The sequence below is a fragment of the Poecilia latipinna genome, unplaced genomic scaffold (assembly GCF_001443285.1).
Source record: "Poecilia latipinna isolate Pla-1442-1.1 unplaced genomic scaffold, P_latipinna-1.0 Scaffold279, whole genome shotgun sequence".
In the NCBI taxonomy this organism is placed as follows: Eukaryota; Metazoa; Chordata; class Actinopteri; order Cyprinodontiformes; family Poeciliidae; genus Poecilia; species Poecilia latipinna.
This window is the reverse complement of record NW_015112895.1, coordinates 237682-256854: the sequence shown is the minus strand read 5'-3', so window position 1 is coordinate 256854 and position 19173 is coordinate 237682. Positions and strand designations below refer to the sequence as shown.

General features: G+C 36.9%; 3 protein-coding genes across 7 annotated transcripts in view; 2 read left to right on the top strand and 1 right to left on the bottom strand.

The window, feature by feature from the left end:
- Window positions 1-2829: 2829 nt before the first annotated feature.
- Window positions 2830-8761, bottom strand: cetn4 (centrin 4). The gene is made up of 5 exons (XM_015033779.1): window positions 8650-8761; window positions 8294-8449; window positions 8095-8223; window positions 7158-7295; window positions 2830-3600 (listed from the first exon to the last, which is right to left on the bottom strand). The coding sequence occupies exons 1-5, from the start codon at window positions 8650-8652 to the stop codon at window positions 3511-3513; spliced, it is 516 nt and encodes a 171-aa protein (XP_014889265.1). The 5' UTR covers window positions 8653-8761; the 3' UTR covers window positions 2830-3510.
- A 175-nt stretch (window positions 8762-8936) lies between these two features.
- On the top strand, window positions 8937-12729 carry bbs12 (Bardet-Biedl syndrome 12). Of its 5 annotated transcripts, XM_015033772.1 has the most exons (3): window positions 8938-8979; window positions 9369-9444; window positions 10668-12729. In XM_015033772.1, the coding sequence occupies exon 3, from the start codon at window positions 10676-10678 to the stop codon at window positions 12539-12541; it is 1866 nt and encodes a 621-aa protein (XP_014889258.1). In that variant the 5' UTR covers window positions 8938-8979; window positions 9369-9444; window positions 10668-10675; the 3' UTR covers window positions 12542-12729. The 5 variants fall into 5 exon arrangements, with proteins under 5 accessions (XP_014889259.1, XP_014889258.1, XP_014889260.1 ...); XM_015033773.1 differs by lacking the exon at window positions 9369-9444 and having other exon boundaries at window positions 8937-9134; XM_015033774.1 differs by lacking the exon at window positions 9369-9444 and having other exon boundaries at window positions 8944-8979.
- A 1095-nt stretch (window positions 12730-13824) lies between these two features.
- fgf2 (fibroblast growth factor 2) overlaps window positions 13825-19173 on the top strand; it is an 11163-nt gene continuing 5814 nt past the window's right edge. Inside the window, exons 1-2 of the mRNA XM_015033780.1 lie at window positions 13825-15487; window positions 18710-18813. Coding sequence (XP_014889266.1) covers window positions 15310-15487; window positions 18710-18813 — 282 coding nt within the window. The 5' untranslated portion in view covers window positions 13825-15309. The remainder of the gene's footprint in view (window positions 15488-18709; window positions 18814-19173) is intronic.

Here is a 19173-nt window from a genome sequence, read left to right as displayed (position 1 = left end):
GAAAAGGGAGCTGCAAATCATCATACCTGAAACTTAAAATCTGCAAACAACATCCTAAATGCTGATTGCTTTCTATGAACTGTGTCTGGATTTTTGTGTGTGTTTTCATTAAGACAAATGTGATATGGATCAGTTGTTTGGAAAACATCTTGAGTTTTCCAAATGTATCAAAATCTGCTTGAGAGTTTAAAAAAAGGTGGATGTTTGCATATTTAATATGAAACTGATTTTAAAAAAGCATTGTTGAGAAAATATATCTTATACTTTTAAAATATTCTAACTTGTGTATTCTTTTGAAAGGCAGTGACATTTTTTGTATTATTATTTTCTTTGAATAAATATGAACTGTAGAAGGAAAACCAGGTTTGAACAATTCTTTTTGAATTTTATTGTCAAGGATAGTAAAAAAGTCACTCCATGGACAACAAATGTCCCTTCAGGCACATTTTGGACTCTAAGGTGCAGACTTGGATTCAGGTTACGTTTAAGTCTCTAAATTAAAACCTTCAGACGTGACTCAGCCTTGCATTCTAAAAACTATATTTAAAATTTATAGTCTGAGTCACTAGTTTTATTAACAATCATTAGCTACTTTAAATATGAGTGAAAGTAGGCTGGTATGTAAACTACAGACTAGAGCTCTTATTAGCGAATAACAGCCGTTAATTATTAATTGTTTATAATGGTGTGTTTATGTTTGCTGTAGTTCCACATGGATTTCTCTCAAACTGAACTCTGTGTTAAATTACTTTGGGTTATTTGATACTAAAATCAACTTTACTTGCTCCTAAGCTACTGTCATTACAGACAAAAACATTTCTGGCTAGTCAAAATAAAAACACTTTCTAATGTATTTGTTTCTTACATATATATATAATTTAATTCACTCATAACAGTTTTGGGGTGTTTAGTTGTGAATTGTTTTTAAAGTTCATGTTAAAGTGGATCAAACTGTATATGATTTGAAATCCTAACCCATAAGAAAATGTTTCACTCAGAGATTTGCTTTGGTGAAAATGACTTGTAAACATGTCAATACTAAAATGCTGATTTTCCAATATATGCTTCAAACGGTTTGATGATTCTTGGAGACTGTCAGAAATAACTATCTATCATCTGTTTATAATTTAAAATAACACCTGTATAAACCACTGCTATTTCTGAAACAGGAGTTCCAGCATAATCATTTTCTTCATTCTTGGGTCTGCTCAAGAGTCGCATCCTATGGCTAAGATATTGATTTCTTATAAGCTCTCACAAAATCCCACTATAAAAAAAATTGTATTCATATCTGCAGAATAGATCCTTGCCTTCATAATATCAGGATTTGTACTACTGAGGCACTTTTTAGTTCCTTGGTCCACTCAAAGTGAGCTTCAGATCTGTGTTTCAGCTCTCACCTGTTGAGTGGAGCACTTTGAACTGCAACACAGTGGATGGATTTGAGTCATAGCAGGTTATATGATGCAAGCAAGTGAAAAACTGGCCTTTTGATATGGCTCACCTAAAGCAATTCCAAGTTTCATCTTAGCAGGTTCAAGCTTGGCAATTTAGTTTGGTCCATAATAAATAAGCAGTGTAGATTTCTTCAGCTTGTTTTAAAGCAGTTTTTAATTATCGTTTTTTACGGCAAAGAGGTGTTTCAAATTAAATTAACTGCCATTTTTGGTAAAGCTGGGTTCAGTTTTAAAACTGTAGGTTCAGCAACTACGTAACAGAACTTACCTTAAGACATAAAGTAGGCTGAAAGATAGCAAAACATGTGAGATATTAATCAGTTATTAATATTTATCTGTATGGAAAAAGTTACTCAGCCATTTCTAAGGCTTGAGGACTCCAGTAAAACACAGGGTGCCATTATCCACAGAAGTTTCCGGCCTACCAAAATTACCCCAAGATTCCAACTCATTCAAGAAGTCGGAAAAGAATCAAGAACACTTCCTACGCTTCTTTAAGGTAATTGTTAGTGATTAAAAAATAAGAAAGAGGCTGGTCAAAAATGGGATCTATGTAAGGAATGTCCCAAGGCAAAATAAAAAGGCCATAAAATACAAAATACTTTGGTTAAAAAACATCATAAATATTCTATGGATTGAGACTAAAGTGGCCTTCCATGACGGTTGTATTTAAAACTTAAAACATTTAATAAAAAAAACATGCTAGCAGCTAAATATGGTGGTAGATGATCTGGGTCGGTTTTCTGCTTCAGGACCGGAATGGCCTGCAGGTCTTAATGGAACCATGAATTCTGCTCTCTGCCTGAAAATCCTGAAGGATAATCTCCTATTGTCATAAGTAACCTCAAGCACATTTGGATCTTGCAGAAAAATAAATGAGAAATTCACCTCTGAATGGCTTCAAAAATGTTATGAATGGCATAGTCAAAGTCTCGACCTAAATCGATAGAGTTTCTGTTGTATGACCTTTAAATCAATCTGTCATTCCTGTCAAGGATGTGACAGCCAGTTGTTAGGTTTAGAGGGACTTTTTCACAAAGAACCAGTTGGCTTGTATAGCTTTATCCCCTTAATAAAAGAAATCGAAAATGTAATTTTATTTTTGGTCATTTTGTTTTTAATAATCTGAAAGACTTAAGTGAAACAAAAGAAATCTGCAAAGGAATGTTTGAAAAATCCTTTTTGATCAAACCAGGCATAACAATATGAAATATCAATAACATTTCTTGTATGGAATGTTTTTCAAATGTTGGATTTCATATTGAGAGAGAACTTTTCAAATTTTCCACCTGAGGTTCTGTCGCAGTCTAGAACAGGTTATCACAACTTTCATAATCAGTGGCAAGCATCCTCAAAATAATAGACAGCCGTCTGACGGTTCGGAAAAACACGTCATTACATATCCTGTTTATTTAAGCAAGGTTCAATGTTTTGGACAAAAGCAGACTTCCGCTCCATGTCACAATTAATCAGCAGGAGCATCTTTCCTATAAGATGATCAAAAGATGTAGGTAAAACAGATCTCGTTCAGGCGATACCAAGTTCAGCTCAAAGCATGAAGTGAGAGTCACTTTTACTGACTTACTCATCTCAGGTTCATTCTGCTGATTTCTATTTACAGTAAGATAATTCGAATTAGTCAACATCAACTTAGTCATGTCTGTCTGTCTGTCTGACCATCATTGGCACGCTGCGCTCTGCAAGTTGCACAACAGTGAATGCAATGCACTGAAATCACTTTCACTAAGATCTTCATGAACTGCTATAACCTGCTTCTGCATTGCACCACCTCCGTTTCAACAAGAAAGTCGATTAAAAAAATAAAAAAAACTTGTCAAACTGACACTTTACGATTACTTTAAACAAGAGACAAAACTGTGATTGTTTTTATTTGTCTTATAGAAAAAAAGAATCGGTACAAAGACACAGGATTTTAAAAAAGTTATTTACAAAGAGAACCTGTCTTAGTTCCAGAAAAGCTACAGTAAAAATAGTTGGAACAAAGTCAGAATTTAATCCTGAAAAGGTTTTAAAACTGCAACACTCAGCGGCTTCAGTACAGATTGGTCCTCTTCATTATCCGTAGAAAGTCTTGCTCGTTGACTTCTCCGTCACCATCCTGGTCGGCTTCATCGATCATTTCCTGAAGGCCGACAAATATGAATGTTAAAGAGGGAATCGTGTGAAACAATCCACATAAAAATAAAAAATAAATAAATAAATATATATATATATATATATATACATATATATATATATATATATATTACATGACTAAAAAGTAAGAATAAAATGTTTTAAACTACAAAATTACAATTTGCTGAACTCCACAATAAAAAAAATCTAATTTACATTTTTTTGTTTGTTTTTTGAGAATTAAAAATTTCCGTTTTTCTTTTTCAAGGTTTTAAAACACAGCTGGTAGAAAGATTCAAAGTAAATTCAGTTGGGAATTTACTTTTATCATTTTCCAGACCTGGATAAGTCTGAGGAAAAAATAGCTTGTTATGGAAAAATGTTTGGTTCTACAGCCATTGTTCTAAAGGACAAAACCTAACAAAATTTAAAGAGGGTTATTACGTATTTTTCAGGCACATAGTGCCAGTTTATACTGCAATCAACTAACTATGGTAACTTCAGTTATGAAAATAATTTATAAATCAGGCATTACTTAAGAGAAATCTGATTTCGCAATCTGACGCCTTGAGGTTGGTCTCTGTCTCTTTTAGAAGCCTCTACTCTTTCAGACACTCCACCTTCAGCACATCATCACAGTAATACTCTTTATAAGCGTACATAGGAGCTTTGGACTGAGAAGTTGTTCTTATGATGAGCTCAGCAGACATGCATTTCCCACTTCCCCCAGGCGTTTGCTAATTGCTGCTGCCGCTAGTCTGGAGGAGTTAATTGGGCTGGAGTGGGTGAAGGGTTGCTGTGTGAGGCGGAGGCTCAATTGGAGACTGCAGCTCTGAGAAGGAGCTTTGGGTAAATAGAGGGTGCTGTGTATGAGCAAACGTTTAGGCACCCCTAAATGTTTGCACCAGAGAATCAAGGATTCCTCAAACAAACATAAAAGAATCAAAGCAGCATCCAGGTTTGTTTTTAATGAGAGAATAGCATTACAACATCATGTGAAGCTCAAAAAAGTTGATTTTACATAAGATTCCCCCTTTAAAATTTAGTATCCTTCAGTTTGAATTTCATGCTTCATCTTTGATATGCAATATCAGATCTTGATTTTAACATTTTACCCTTAAAATATTTTTTCTTCAATGACTGAAAGCTGTGCATTCAGTACTACCAACATTACTGAAAAGGTGCTACAAAGCTTGAATTAGTGCAAAATTTGGAAGCTATTTAAGGCGTTTCTGGAACCTACAGTTTAGAGATGTGAAATTATTGCACCTTTCACTGTTACTGAGAAATCCTTTTTATCATAAGAATTTTGATTTGTCATGATTATAAATTATACAACATATATTAGATGCCAGAGCGGTATTTGTGCTCCTGGGGCTTTGATTGTGTTGCGGCAATGTAAATGGAATGATCCAAGGTTGAACAGTGTAGAACTGGTGCACCACAAAGATGTGTTTTTGTGTTATAATGAGGAACCTCTCAAGATAATGCATCTGAATTAGAATTGTTTTACTGAATGGTGCTAAGTATGAATGTCTTAAATCTGAACTTTCATCCAGGATGGTCAAACCAGATTCTGCTCTACTAGATGTTCGCAACCCTGGCTTTGTTTTAGCAACAGGCTATGTGTGTTGCTGCGACATTAGCGCTTCTGAGTTGTGGTTTCTCTGCTTTTTCTGATCCTACCATGACCTCAGCTTGAGTTTAAGCCTCTCCCTCCGGGGCCAAATAAGATGTGGGCAATAAAGGAAAAAGTGACAAGTTTCGGTACTTAGCATGAACCAAGCTGATGTCGGATGCAGCATAATTAACTGGATGAACTGAGAACTGTCAGCACTCCATACTGAAGTGCTGACAGCAGCAACGCCATGAGGCAATAATGTGAGTGTTGAATATAGTAATGGAAATTTTATTTTAAAAAGTTGTTTCTTCTTACTCATTTTCAAGATACAAATTGTGTTTGAACAAATTAAATTTGTTTTGTAAACTACACACAAATAAAACAATGTACATGTCATCCCAATAACTTTATCAAATATTCTGATGCAACAAATTTAAGCATTTTAACTTGGTATATTAGCAACCTTTTAATTGTCTAAAAATAAAATTTCTAACTCTGAAAATACTAAGAAAAGGGCATCTGACCTGAGAACAGTGAGAGATGACCACTTGGTAAAATGAAGGAGACTAATTTGAAGCGGCCTCCATCACCTGCGTCGGAAGTTTGCACCTTTTACACAGATTGAATCTTTTTGTAGAGAGTTTTCATGGCATGTGTATTTTTTTGGACCAGATAGGTGTAATAAATATCAGATAGAACAACCTTAATTTAGCTGATCCATAAAAGAACTTAGACTCTCCACAATTATTTTATTAAATTAAAATATCATCATACACATCCATGAGGAAGACTATGACCAAATTATCCAGTCACTGACACCCTCAACAAGGAGGGTAAGCTATAAAACATCTTTGTTACAGAAGATAGCTGTTCACTGAGCTATAGCCATCCCTATTAATGATGAGAGAAAGAAAAAATTGTGGGAGAAACAGGGACAACTGTAACCTTAAGAGGATAGTGAAGAAAAGTCCATTCAGATCCAATAATGAAAATAAAGACCAGCACTAAAGCAAGCTGGGCTTCCTGAACGCTTCAGCACAACCACAAGATGTTCACTTCCATGCCGTGATGCACTGATACCGGAATTCAAGCAAAAGGAGCCCCAACCAAGTAACAGGTAACTGGTTTGACCATCCTGGATGAAAGTTCAGATTTAAGACATTCATACTTAGCACCATTCAGTAAAACAATTCTAATTCAGATGCATTATCTTGAGAGGTTCCTCATTATAACACAAAAACACATCTTTGTGGTGCACCAGTTCTACACTGTTCAACCTTGGATCATTCCATTTACATTGCCGCAACACAATCAAAGCCCCAGGAGCACAAATACCGCTCTGGCATCTAATATATGTTGTATAGTTTATAATCATGACAAATCAAAATTCTTACTGGACACATTTTTGAGTAGAGACACAGGTTTGAATGCAAAGTCGTATTATTAATCAATTTTATGTGATATTGTAAGTTTCAATGAATCTGAATTTGGAGGTTTTCATTTGCTGTAAATAATCATTAACAACTAAAAAAAAATTTTTTTAAATAAATTTGTGAAATGAACTTTTTGATGATACTGTAATTGGAGATGTTCCTATATTTATGACCGCAGGTACTGAGTACATAAAATAATAAATGAACTCCAACACATCTTGTTCTCTGATTTGTTTTTTGTTTTTCCCAAAAAGGAATCATTTCTACTTTGGACTCTTAAGATCATGTGTCAGACAGTTTTGTTATCCTCTTTGTGTTTTGTCCTCACTTTAAGGAATATTGTGATATTTTCCTTAATATAATTTCACTGATGATTCATTTACAGCCCACATATGTGATTATTGCACTGTAGCTCAAGAAAAGAAATATATTTTATATCAAAGTAACTTTTACTGAAACTTATCAGATGAAATGGATAATTTAGCAATATTATAAAAGATCCAAAGTTACCTGCAGCTCTTCATCTGTGAGGTTTTCTCCCAGCTCCTTGGCAACTCTCTTGAGATTTTTAAAAGAGATTTTTCCTGTGCAGTCATCATCGAACAGCCGGAAAGCCTTCAGTATTTCCTCTTTGCTATCCTTCTCATTCTATTAACATCACAGGAGACAAGAAACATGGGATTACTGTAAACAGATTAAAACTTCTCTTCTGAGCCCTAAATTATCAACTAATTCCAAATATGTCTTCCCTTTGCATCCAACACTAGACATTTTGTCTGCAGAACTATGGTAAACAAGCTGTCAGTTCTTTATGGCCAATCCCATTAAATGATAGAACAACACTTGTCTTCTTTATAATATGTCACTATGTTGAAATTTGGAACATTGTCCTGGTGGGAGAAACAACATTGCCTCATTTTCAGTTGCCAATGGAGAAAAACATGTTAAACAATTATTTTAAATGGTGTACTTCTTTTAAAGTAAATGTAACTGAAGCATATTTTGTAATTATACTATAAAGAAACAGTTTGATGAAGACAAGCAGACTAAGACCATGAATTACAGGAACCATGTCTTGTGGTCTTATCAGACCAAGATAAATGTATCTGGATCAAGCGTGTGATGGTGGTGAGGAGTACAACGACAACTGTGTTTTGCCCACAGTCAAGTTTGGCGGTAGGAGTGCAATGGTTTGGGACTACATAAGAACTATCATGTTGGGATCAACTTTACACTTACATGTGTACTCAATTTTGTTGTCAGCACTTGGCTGTGTGTTATTTTAAGGAGGCATTACTTGAAGTCTCAAATATAAAACAATTAATTAGGAGACAATACTAGAGCAATAAAAGTTTAATTTACTTTAAAGGCCTTTTTTAACTGTCAGAGTGAACAGGAGTTAACTCTGTGAACAACGTGTGCATATTTATCATTGTCCAACACTCACCATTTTCTGGGTCATCATAGAAAGAAAGTCATCAAAATCAATGGTTCCAGAACCATCCTTGACAATATCTGAAACCATCTTCTTGATTTCCTCCTTTTTTGGTTCAAAGCCTAGGGCTCGCATGGCAACCTGCAGCGAGGATAAACAGCCAATAAGGTTCTGTGAGCGCCAATAACATTTGATCTTTAACAAAGCCCACCTTGAGTTCTTTGATGTCTATTGTCCCAGTTCCATCTGTGTCAAACAGATCAAAAGCTTCCTTGATCTCCTGCTTCTGCTCCTCCGTCAGATCAGCTTTGGAACATGACTTTTTCCTTTGGCTCGCTGAGGCAACAGATTTCCGGTAATTTGTAGCCTAAGAAACAGACATGATCAGAAATTACCAGAAGAAAAGCCGTATGTATAGAAGAACCAAGCTAGCTAGCAAAAGCTCTCGTTCGGCTAATGGTGAGACAAAAAAACCCAAAACAAATCAACGCCTTTAAGACTAAAATGAACATAAAACATTGTGAACAGAGCAGACATGAGATATTAAACACTTCGGCACAGCTTTACCATTTAAAAACTCGAATCCACCAAAGACGAAAACTTCAAAGTTGTGTTTGCTAATCAGATGTCAACAAAACATGCAGCAACGGTTGTATTTTTTAACGGACACACCCGGCAACCAATAGAAGGTAGGAAAAAACGAAATATGGTCTTGTTAACCAATCTTAACGTAGTACAGGCGGGCTTTAAAAGTTTCCACCAATCGCCTTAAGTCATTTTTTGTGTTGCCCAGCAACTAGGGCATTTAACGCATGCGCATTATTATTATTTTTTTTTAAGCCGCGCGTCCGGAAGAGAGCTTAAAACAAAACAAGCGGTTCAGACTTAAAAATAAAGGTAACGGCTCGTTTTCATAAATAAAATCTGAACAGTTATATCTTTTCAGAAAAGACTGTTTTATTGTATTTCAGGTATAACACGGGTAACTTCATTAATAATATTATTAATGGTAGCCTGCACGCGCCTTATCTGCAAAACGTCTTCAATATAAAGTAAACATTTTATATTTATTTTAAAAGTGGACTTAGAACGATTTTGAACCAGTTTGAATGTTGTAAACTATGGAATTAGAGCATCACATTCTGGTTTTTATGTTAATATACTGCATAAGGATTAAATCACAGTATTGTTCTCAATGGCACATGATTTATTCAGATCAAATGAACAAGTAGGATTTGGAGTCATGAAATAAACTTTTTTGCTTGTATCTCCGTGTTGTCTGACAGGTTGACATTTTTGAGGCATGCCATGAACTTCATGAAGGTTCCAACATTCTTGTACTGAAGTTGACAGATCAGCTCTGTATGTCGAGCTCCATTTTTCCAGTTTCTACCTGTTTCCAGTCAAATTTAAGTCTGCACTGGTTGTTGACTGTGTCATTTAACAATTCTTTCCTGAACAGATGTTAAAATATTTTTTTTAATTGAACAAATGTATTATTATCTTGAATAATGACTTAAATATCACCAAACTTGCTTTGGATGGACACAAATAGAAATGCAGCTCCACATCATCACAGACTGTGGAAATGTGGTGGTGTTCTTAAGGCAGTCGTTTATATGTTTCATGGGCATGATACCGAACAACTGTTCTAGCGTCATTCCCTCTGAATATGCACATTTGTTATCTTATTTTCTTTCAACCAAGTTCTTACAGTGTGCTTTTAAACTTTGACTGCTGCTTATATAGTTTTGGGTTTTGTTTCTTTTATGGTGTATTTTCTATTTTCAAGGCAATATTGCTTTGAATTTTCAATTAATGTATTCTTGTATGCTTCCATTTTTCACATTTACTGTTTTGTTTGGAGTTGTTTTTCCAGCGCTCATTTACCTTCTTTAAATTTTTTTTAACCCATTTCATTGTTTCAAATGGCAGCTCTGATGTTGGGGCCTCGTTTCCTGTCAGTGGCCCAAGTGCAACAGCTCTCGCTGGTCTGGAACCACTTCTTTAACTCCTGATTCATTTGCGTATTTACAGTAATTGTGAAAACATTATTTTTTGTTTTTATTTTCCTGTACTTGGTCTAAAGAAAAGTGATTATTGGGCATGGGCTGCATTATGATTGTTTAAGCTTTGGGTGTTGTACTTAACAACTCCATCTGTGAAGCAGACAATAGTTGGCTTATATTATTTTGGTATACCTGCTTATTTAGTATACCTACCACTTGGGGACATTGCCTCGTGCCCAAAAGCCACAGTCATGTAGAGGAGACTGAAGTGTGACACATCAACTAGACATATTTAGTATTAGTAATTAGTCCTTCCTTATGCTGACATTTTTGTCCTGAGTTAGATTTTCTGTTGAAAAGAATATTCCTGCTAAATAAAATGTAAAGCATTGATCTTAAATACAACATTAATGTAAGCAAACCAAGAATCTTTGGAAACTTATAGCTTTCTCTAGGACACAACGTTAAAATTTAAAACTGTATAACCTTTTTTCCACAAGTAATGTTAAGCAAATTTATTAATTAAACAGATCATATTTGCTGACACTGAGTGTTTCTGATTCTTTTATTTTTCAGTCTGGATAATGCTGGAAGGCGTAGTAATAAACAGTCGGCAACATGTTGGACTCCAGAAACTCTCAGCACTTTCAGGAAGGATACGATCCTCCGTTGGTCCGTTTAAAAACTACAAGTTCATTCAAGATGAATCGAGTGGGGACTCGGTTCTTGTGTGCTCATGCTTTCGTATCATTGAGAACCTGGAACCTACATGCGCGGTGGGTCAGCTGGTTTATGAGACTGTTCGAGGCCATCATAAGCAGTACCGCACAGGGTCTGGATGCTTACTGTTTCTTGCAGGAGGTTGGAGCCGTGCTGCATTGGACAGCCTCCGGAGAGGCATTTCAGTTCAGCACATAATCACAGCTATGTCTGAGGGGATTGATATTTGCTTGGATGTTTGCAAGAAATTTTCAGTTTCATTCAAGGACCTCGCTGTAATGGAGAAATGCACCGCTGCACCTGGAGGTACAAAGAAAGCTTCTACCGACGCATCCATAGAGATGGCAAACTTTCATGACAAGTGTCTAAGCAAGAGTGGACAAAGAAAGGTTAAGCTCAGCAGACATTTTTGTGAGGCCAAGTCTGATATGCTCTCCACAGTTCGGCATCCTGATCAGCCTGACATGATAGTCATTGCTGAGTCTTTGAGCCATGGTTGTGAAAAGGCTATGAAATTGGCAGTTGAAGCTGCTCAGATGCTGTTAAAGACAAACCAACAACATATCAGAGATCCCTTGTTTGACATTTCAAAAATGTTAACTTGTCTTGTTTCTGGTTTGCCAGAGGACTACGCATGTGTTGTTGAAGGCTGCGTTCTTCTTTTATCTGACAAGCAGGCTGCAGTTGCTCATGTGGTAAAACAACAACCCCTGAAAGTTGCTCTTATTACTGGAGATCTGTCTCAGACCTACCGCCATCTGGGCTTCAAAAGCCTACCAGGTGAACAATGTGTGTGTGAGGACTTGGATTTGTCAGTTTCAAACAAAGAGGATGAATGGGTGGATAAGGTTGTGAAACTACTCCTGAACCTGGAAGTGAAACTGATACTAACTGCTGGCCTTGTCAGCCAGAAGGTCATTCAGCACTGTTGTAGGCATCAGATTCTCGTGGTGGAGAAGGTCAACTCTTCTGTTTTGAAGACTATTGGCAGCTCAACTGGAGCTATTCCAGTAAATTATGCCACACAGTTAACAGAGTCTTGTGTCGGTGATGGTGTTAATGTTGAGATCTGGAGGGACCTCAGCAGCTATGAGAGGAAATCTTTAACAGCTGTGAACATTTCCACTGGCAGGAGTAGTGGGCTGGTCACAGTGGTTGTCACAAGTTGCGTACATGGCAAGCTGCAAGCCCTGGAGGACCAGTTCTGGGCCTGTGCATACCGTTTACACCATGCACTGAAAGACGGAGCCCTGCTGCCTGGTGCTGGAGGAGCCGAGTTGCTTTGTGTTCATCAGCTACAAAAGCAAGCAGAACACGACAGGGTGAAAGACAGCAAAACTGGGTCAGCAGCTAACCTCTACAGAGGTCTCGTGCTACAACTCATGGCAGGTGGTTTAATAGATTACATAACGGCTGTAATGGTTAACACCGGAAGGTTCACTGCAGCCAATGCTAGGACTATTGTCAGCAAGCAACTGACGGAATTTCACAGAGATGAAATAAGTACAGAGAAGTTTTTACAACTTGTTTCACAGAGCAAAAGAGAGGATGCAGGTTTCTCAGCAGTGAAACCAGATGAGGCACCGGCTTTGAACATCTATGATAACTTGAGTGTAAAGCAGGAAGCGTGGAGGAAAGCTTTAGACCTAGTTTTACTAGTTCTACAGACTGATGCAGAAATCATCACAGGAACTGGCCAAAAAAATGAGGGGAATCTGATGCTGCTTTGATTGTTCCAATAATTTTTTCATTTATTGGTTTTCTAATTTTTGCAATTTGCATAAAGTTATTTTTTTGTTAAAGTCATGTTATATGAGTTTTCTTGTCCTCAGTGACATAGATAATATAGTGTTCTGTCTATTCTCTACCACTAGGGAGAGACATAATCTTCGAAAATAAACCTTTTGAAAACATTTCAGTGACCTGGGTTTTTCATTCAAAGTTGCAACATAGTCACAGTAAACTTTTGAAATTGACAAATTATTAATTATTCTTTAAAAATCCAAGGCGGGAATTTTTTTTGTTGTCAAATCTTTGCTTCTAAACATTTAAATCAGTCCAGGGCTCAGTAATCTTTTAAACATAAGTATCTATTCTTTACTCTCAGGCCAGCCAAATAAAACTTGTTCAGAGCCTCAAATATCACATGACTTTTTAAAAGCAGATAACTTATAACTTTAGACAAATATTTACTGTAGAAAATTTGCTGTTGTCTTTAGTGAAACACAATTTTATTTATCATTGTTAGGATTTAAAATAAAGATTAGCAAAGATGAGGATTGTTTTCAGTGGGATGGAAAATGTAAAAAAACAAAACAGAACATTGATTCCAACCTAATAGCAAGAACCCAGATCTAAAAACATATTGCAAGAGCTTTTAGTGTCATTCTTTGTGGAAATGCAATGCGCATGTTGTGGGAATAAACTGAAAAAAAAAAGGAAACTGTGTCATATGTAAATTTAAAAAGATTAGCTGGTTATTTTTCATTTTTATCCAAAGTTATTCAGAGCCACTGTGAAAGGTCCAGAGACCCATTTGTGGCTCCAAAGCTGTAGGTTGCAGACCACTGATTACCTCAAAGCAAGACTTTCAAGAGAATATTAGCTGATTTAAAAGTATTTTAAATATTTAATAAATGTATGCAAGTAAACACACTTACACCCTTGAAAGCTGCTCAATAGAAAGGGGAACTTTAAGGAACACGCTTGAACTGGTGATGTAATGTTATAGTATTGCCGTTGTATGCAGAATTCCCCTTTTTGTATGTTAGACATTTACGGTGGCAATGACATGCGTGAACTTCCATTTCCTGTGGGAGAGCCTCATGTGTGCTAAAATTAGCTCAGTGAAATAAAAAGCTTCCCCAGCTCCACCAGGGCATTGCTGTGTGGTGACATTGACGAGGTAGACGAGTGAGACATGAGAACCACAAGGCAATGATAGGGGAGCTGCAGATCCGACCGACAGTTCAGAGCAACTCATCTATGCTTTAACTGAATATCTGGATTAGAGAAGAATATAAAACCTTAAAAATTAAAACTTGTTCTTCTGATAACCTTACTAATAATTATTGTGGTATTTATGTTAGAAGATTGCTCCAAGAGTCCTCTCGGTTGTGAGGACCAGATATATCTGCCAGTCTGTCCAGGGGGCAGGTTTTTTAGGTTAAACCCAAACTCCAAGTGGATATTATATGGCCAGAAATTAATTATGATGTTCAGATCCACCTCACAGATTGAAACACAGCAGATAATCAGAGATGTGAAGTAACTAGTTATATTTACAATAGCAGAATTTGCACAAAGCTATAGATCTCATCTGATATTTTAAAATATTAAATCTGAGGTGTTGTTACACAATACTTAGGTAGTTTTTTTTACAAAACACTTTTTTACTCTTACTTTTTTAAGTTTGCAGAGTACACTTGAACCAGAATACCTGAGTGATCTAGAAGATTGATACAATAGCAGATTTTGGTTCTAAGCCATTCAGTGCGTCATAAACTAACAGAAGTATTTTAAAGTCTATCCTCTGAGCTGCAGGGAGCCAGTTAAGGACTCTGGAACTGGGGTGATGTGCCCTGTCTTCCTGGTTCTAGTGAGAACATGAGCAGCAGCGTTCTGCAGACAGACCTGTAAAGGGAATGTTGCAGTACTGAATTCAACTGAAGATAAAGAACATGGATGAGTTTCTCAACATGAAGAACAGTAATCCTAAAACTGTTCTTCAAGTTGAAAATAACAGTTACACTAATTCAGTGAAGCTTTCATTTCTCAGCAAGTTCCTGGGCTTTCTGTTAGAAATAGTTTATTATGAGCGAATTTCCCTCTGAGTCACTGGGATGGCTTCTTAAGCCTTCTTTTCCTGCTCTGGGAGTGAATGAATGAAAACAGTGGTTCTGTTCACATACTGCTGCTGCTGATGGTTCTGGTTTCAGTTCTCTGAGGCTTCAGTGACAGATTCCAAGCTGCCCGTCCCCCTTTCCCAACCTCTACTGGGTTGGCTGGTTAAATTGGCGAGGATTAGTGGGCGTGAGCATTGCGTGTGTGTGTGTGTGTGTGTCTGGTTGCTCCTAGGGCGCATGCGAACTGAGGCCCAAAAGGGAAAGCCTTCATCAGAGATCTAAGCCAGCTGCACTGCTTCAACTGCAAGAAGAGAGTTGAACTGAAGGGATCTGCATGCAAACCCTTCTGCATGTACGCCAGAGAGGCAGCCAGCTCTACAGGCAGCAGATCAAACTGCTACAACTATGAGAAATGAATGATTCCAATCAGATTGATCCCTCTAGATTCTCAGGCCTTAAAGGGCACTTTCCGCCCTGACAGGGGGCTTCTCAGGAGTACTGACCTCTGAGGTTAAGTGGAATCAGTCTGTGTGAAGGGCTGCGGAGAAGGGGAGGAGGGAGAAGTTTGTGGGAGGTGGGAGGCCACGGCGGGGCTCCTGCACTTCTCAAGAAGGAGACGAAGCAGTTGTCAGGAAGCAGCTTGAAAGGAGGAGATGGCCACGGGAGAAATCACAACTCTTCCCGCTGTACCTGAGGACGGCGCCAGTGGTGGCTTTCCTCCTGGGAGCTTCAAGGACCCCAAGAGGCTGTACTGTAAAAACGGAGGCTTTTTTCTGAGAATTAAACCCGACGGAGGTGTGGATGGAATCCGGGAGAAAAGCGACCCTCACAGTAAGTATTTCCAGTCTCATTCTTCTTGCTTTGGGCACTACACAAAGCTTCTTTAAGGTCTTTAATGTGTAACAGAAAATGAAAGGAGAAAGAGACTCTTCCAGCTTATTGAGGTTAATTCTGCAGTTAATGTAGGAGAACCTAGGAGAAGCATGAAACCTCCAGGTTAGTAAACTTTTTTTTAAATGACAAAGAATTTGAATGGATGATGTTTTTAGTTTGTGTTTTCACCCTGCTGAGTCACTCACTGAAGAATTTACGTCACACAAGACAGCAAATTAAATCCCTCTCTCTCAAAGCCATCAGAAATTATAACAGATTATATATAGTCAGTCAGCTCAGCTTTTATGTACCCTTAAGTAAAAACATGTGTGTGCTTGTTTTGAATGAACAACCATGATGCCCATAAAGGTTTCCAGGTCACTGATTACTTGAAAGTATGTCCTGAACTTTCATTAGTGAGTAGGAGGGACTAGGAAGAACATGGAGCTGGACTTTTTTCCCCTCCTGGGATAACACATGCCTGGCAGAGTTGTTGAAGATAAAGGGCAACCTGTCAGCCATGAGAAGCTAAACAAATACATTGTTTGGACACTTGGTAGTTGTTTCTAAAATGTCCTTTAGTTCTTGCTGTTCTCCCTATGGACATTTCTTGGAGAATATTACTGTTTTATAAAGGAATAACTCCTCATTACGTTGAGTATTGAGCTTTTCACTCAAATAGTCTGCTGTGATTTTAGTTCTTTGCATCAATGCTCCTTTTGTTAAACCCTGACAGACCTGCCAGATGAAGCTGGAAACATAAGAGAACATGTGATCCACAAAATACTGCTTTCCTTATCCCAAAGCCCTCGGACAAGGACGTCACCACTGACTACTTCTTGTATTTTAATCCCAAATGTTACACAGTTTTGACACTGGTATCTGTCCTCCTTCAGGAAAGGACATATATTGAAAAAACAAACCTAAAGCAGCAAACCTTCTTATTTAGGCTAACACACCTCTTTGATCTGTCCTTGAAATATTCTACCATCTAACTAACTTCAGACAGATGCACTGAAAGGCTTAATGTGGGTTAATTTAAGACAGATCCTGTAATTTATCTTATGAGGCCCCTTCTTCCTTTTTGGTGGCTTGCTACACATGGGTTCCTGCTGGTTAGATGAGCAGTCTCTATCCTAACAAACAAAAGGAAGTGGAGATGATTTTCATCTGGTTTTGACGAAGCTGCCACATGGTCACCAGTGGTGCTTGGGGACTCATTACCACCACTTTAATATCCAATGTCACACAGTGATAGGCAGAACACAGAGGAAGCCTGTTTGGCTTTAATGTAACAGTTTTTAAACAAAATCTCCATTATCACAATTATAGGCATCCATGCTGATAATATTTTGAAGTTTTTGAAAAGCAGGAAGGAACTTGGTCTTCTCCCCTAAAATGAAATGTCTTGAGGTTGGACCATACGGACATTCAGATTGCATGATGTTGAGTTATGTTTTTTCTGTTTGTAGACTTTTGTTCTTTGCTTTTTAAGTTGAAGGATTTTGTTTTCAGACAGTTATTCCCTCTGGTTTGGGATGTTGTGCAACTGAAAGGATTTTTTTTCTTATATTTTTAGTTTGAGACAGTTATTATACTGGGAGCAGCTGATTAGCCTCTCAAAAGTAGAAAAAAAATTTAAATGCCTGAATTTCCATACTAGTTTAAAAGGATGCTTCATGAATGCAGAGCAGAATGAAAGAGAAGAGAGAAGGGAAAGTTCAAATCCTGTCTTCCATCAATCATATCGGGCAAGGTTCATATCCTGACTCCTATGTCTCTCTGCCCGGTTTTCTGACCACACGGCCAGACAGAGATTTAAAGAGGAGGAGCTCCAAAGCAAATAAGATGAATTAGCAGTGTTCGCCAACAACAAATCTCTGTGTAATATTATCTCTGATGGTGATGGTCATACAGTGAGCCCTCCACACATTCTCTCGGTCAGACATCTGCAGACTTTACAAACCAAAAAGCAATTTTTGCACTAATGAAAAAAAAAAAACCTCAGTAAAGGATTTTTTTTGGTAATTTTTAAAGAACAAACATTTCTATTTTTAAGTTTTAAAATAAAGGAAACATTGAAAATAGACCACAGATTATATGGGATTAAAAATCACATATTTTCCAAACTAACAAGAAAAATAGACTTAAGAAATACTGGTCATTTTTTGACATTCTGTTGTCAAATTATTCAGAGAGAAAATCTATATTTGTTATTATATGTACATTTGCAAACATAACAGTGAACCCCTGATATAATCTATAGTTATAAGCATTTTTAGACTTCTCTAAAAATGGTTATAACTGCCTTAATATGCATTAACATAAAGAGTGGAAGCTCTTAGCACTACCACAGAAACTAACATCTACAGTCTTACTTATCTTCACTCTTGGGAGAAAAGTCAATCAGCACCAAGGAAAACAAATGGCATTTACAGATTGGCTGCGTTCTAAGAAGAACGTTCTTGTGACTTTTCTTGTTTTAAAGAGCAGCAATGAGACATCTGTCTCCATCATACTTATATCCCAGGGAATGAGCACGTTATTAGTATTCAAACATTTTAGAATGGCCTAATTAACTTTAAACATATACACTGACATTCAGTTATATGTCTTTATATGTTTTGGGTCCAAAATGTGACACTTATGGTATTTGAGACATTTTGATAAAACCAAAGAAATTTGTTTTTTTCTTCTGAAAAAACCAAACAATTTTTTTTTTTGCTTAAACTTAAAATATAAATTTACTTTAAGTTTAAGCCCTTCTCATATGTGTTTCAATCACAACTGCAGAAACAAACAAAATTCAGCTGTTTAGAAGCAACAATAGGTTGCATTTGGTTGCATCACAAACTCACAGCAAAGAGAATCTTCATCTCCAGGGTCTTGTGATTGGATAGTTGTTTTTTTTTTTTTTTACTTTATGATCATGTTTACTGCTGTGATTCCTCAGATATACCTATCCTCCACATTATTTGTGTCTCTTGTGGCGAAACATGGATAATCTTGAATGAAATGGAGAGCGTTCAGTTTGAATCTGAAGCTGCACTTTTATATTTTTTTTCATTCAGTAAACAAATCACTCATTCTTTCTCTCTGTGTGTGTTTTGACATTCCACTGTGAAAGTACAAATGCTTTCTGTTTACTCAATTTAAATAAAATTTTATCTTGGTCTGCAGTAAAGCTTCAGCTACAGGCGACCTCAGTGGGAGAGGTGATCATCAAAGGAGTTTGTGCAAACCGTTATCTGGCGATGAACAGAGATGGACGGCTGTTTGGAGCAGTGAGTGGCTATCGCTTTACAGATGTTATGTTTGTTTCATACAAAATTACTTAGTTATCTTGGTAATGTAATTAAATAATTGAAAAATGTTTTTCTACGAAGTCTAAACAGTTTGTCTGAGTTATTTAGTCTTGTTTTGTTAAGTCCAGGTAATCACATGTCATGGTTTAAAATGCCATAAAAATTTTATTCAATTTAGTTTTCCTTTCCAAGGAGAGTAGAGTGGGAAGGAAAATAAGCATTTAAATATGTGACAAGCATATAAATAGAAGTTAATTACCTTTAAAAATGCAGATTTTTAAACCTGCAGAAAAGGCAGGTATAAATGAAGAGCTGACTACCCTTCAGCCTTTTTCCATT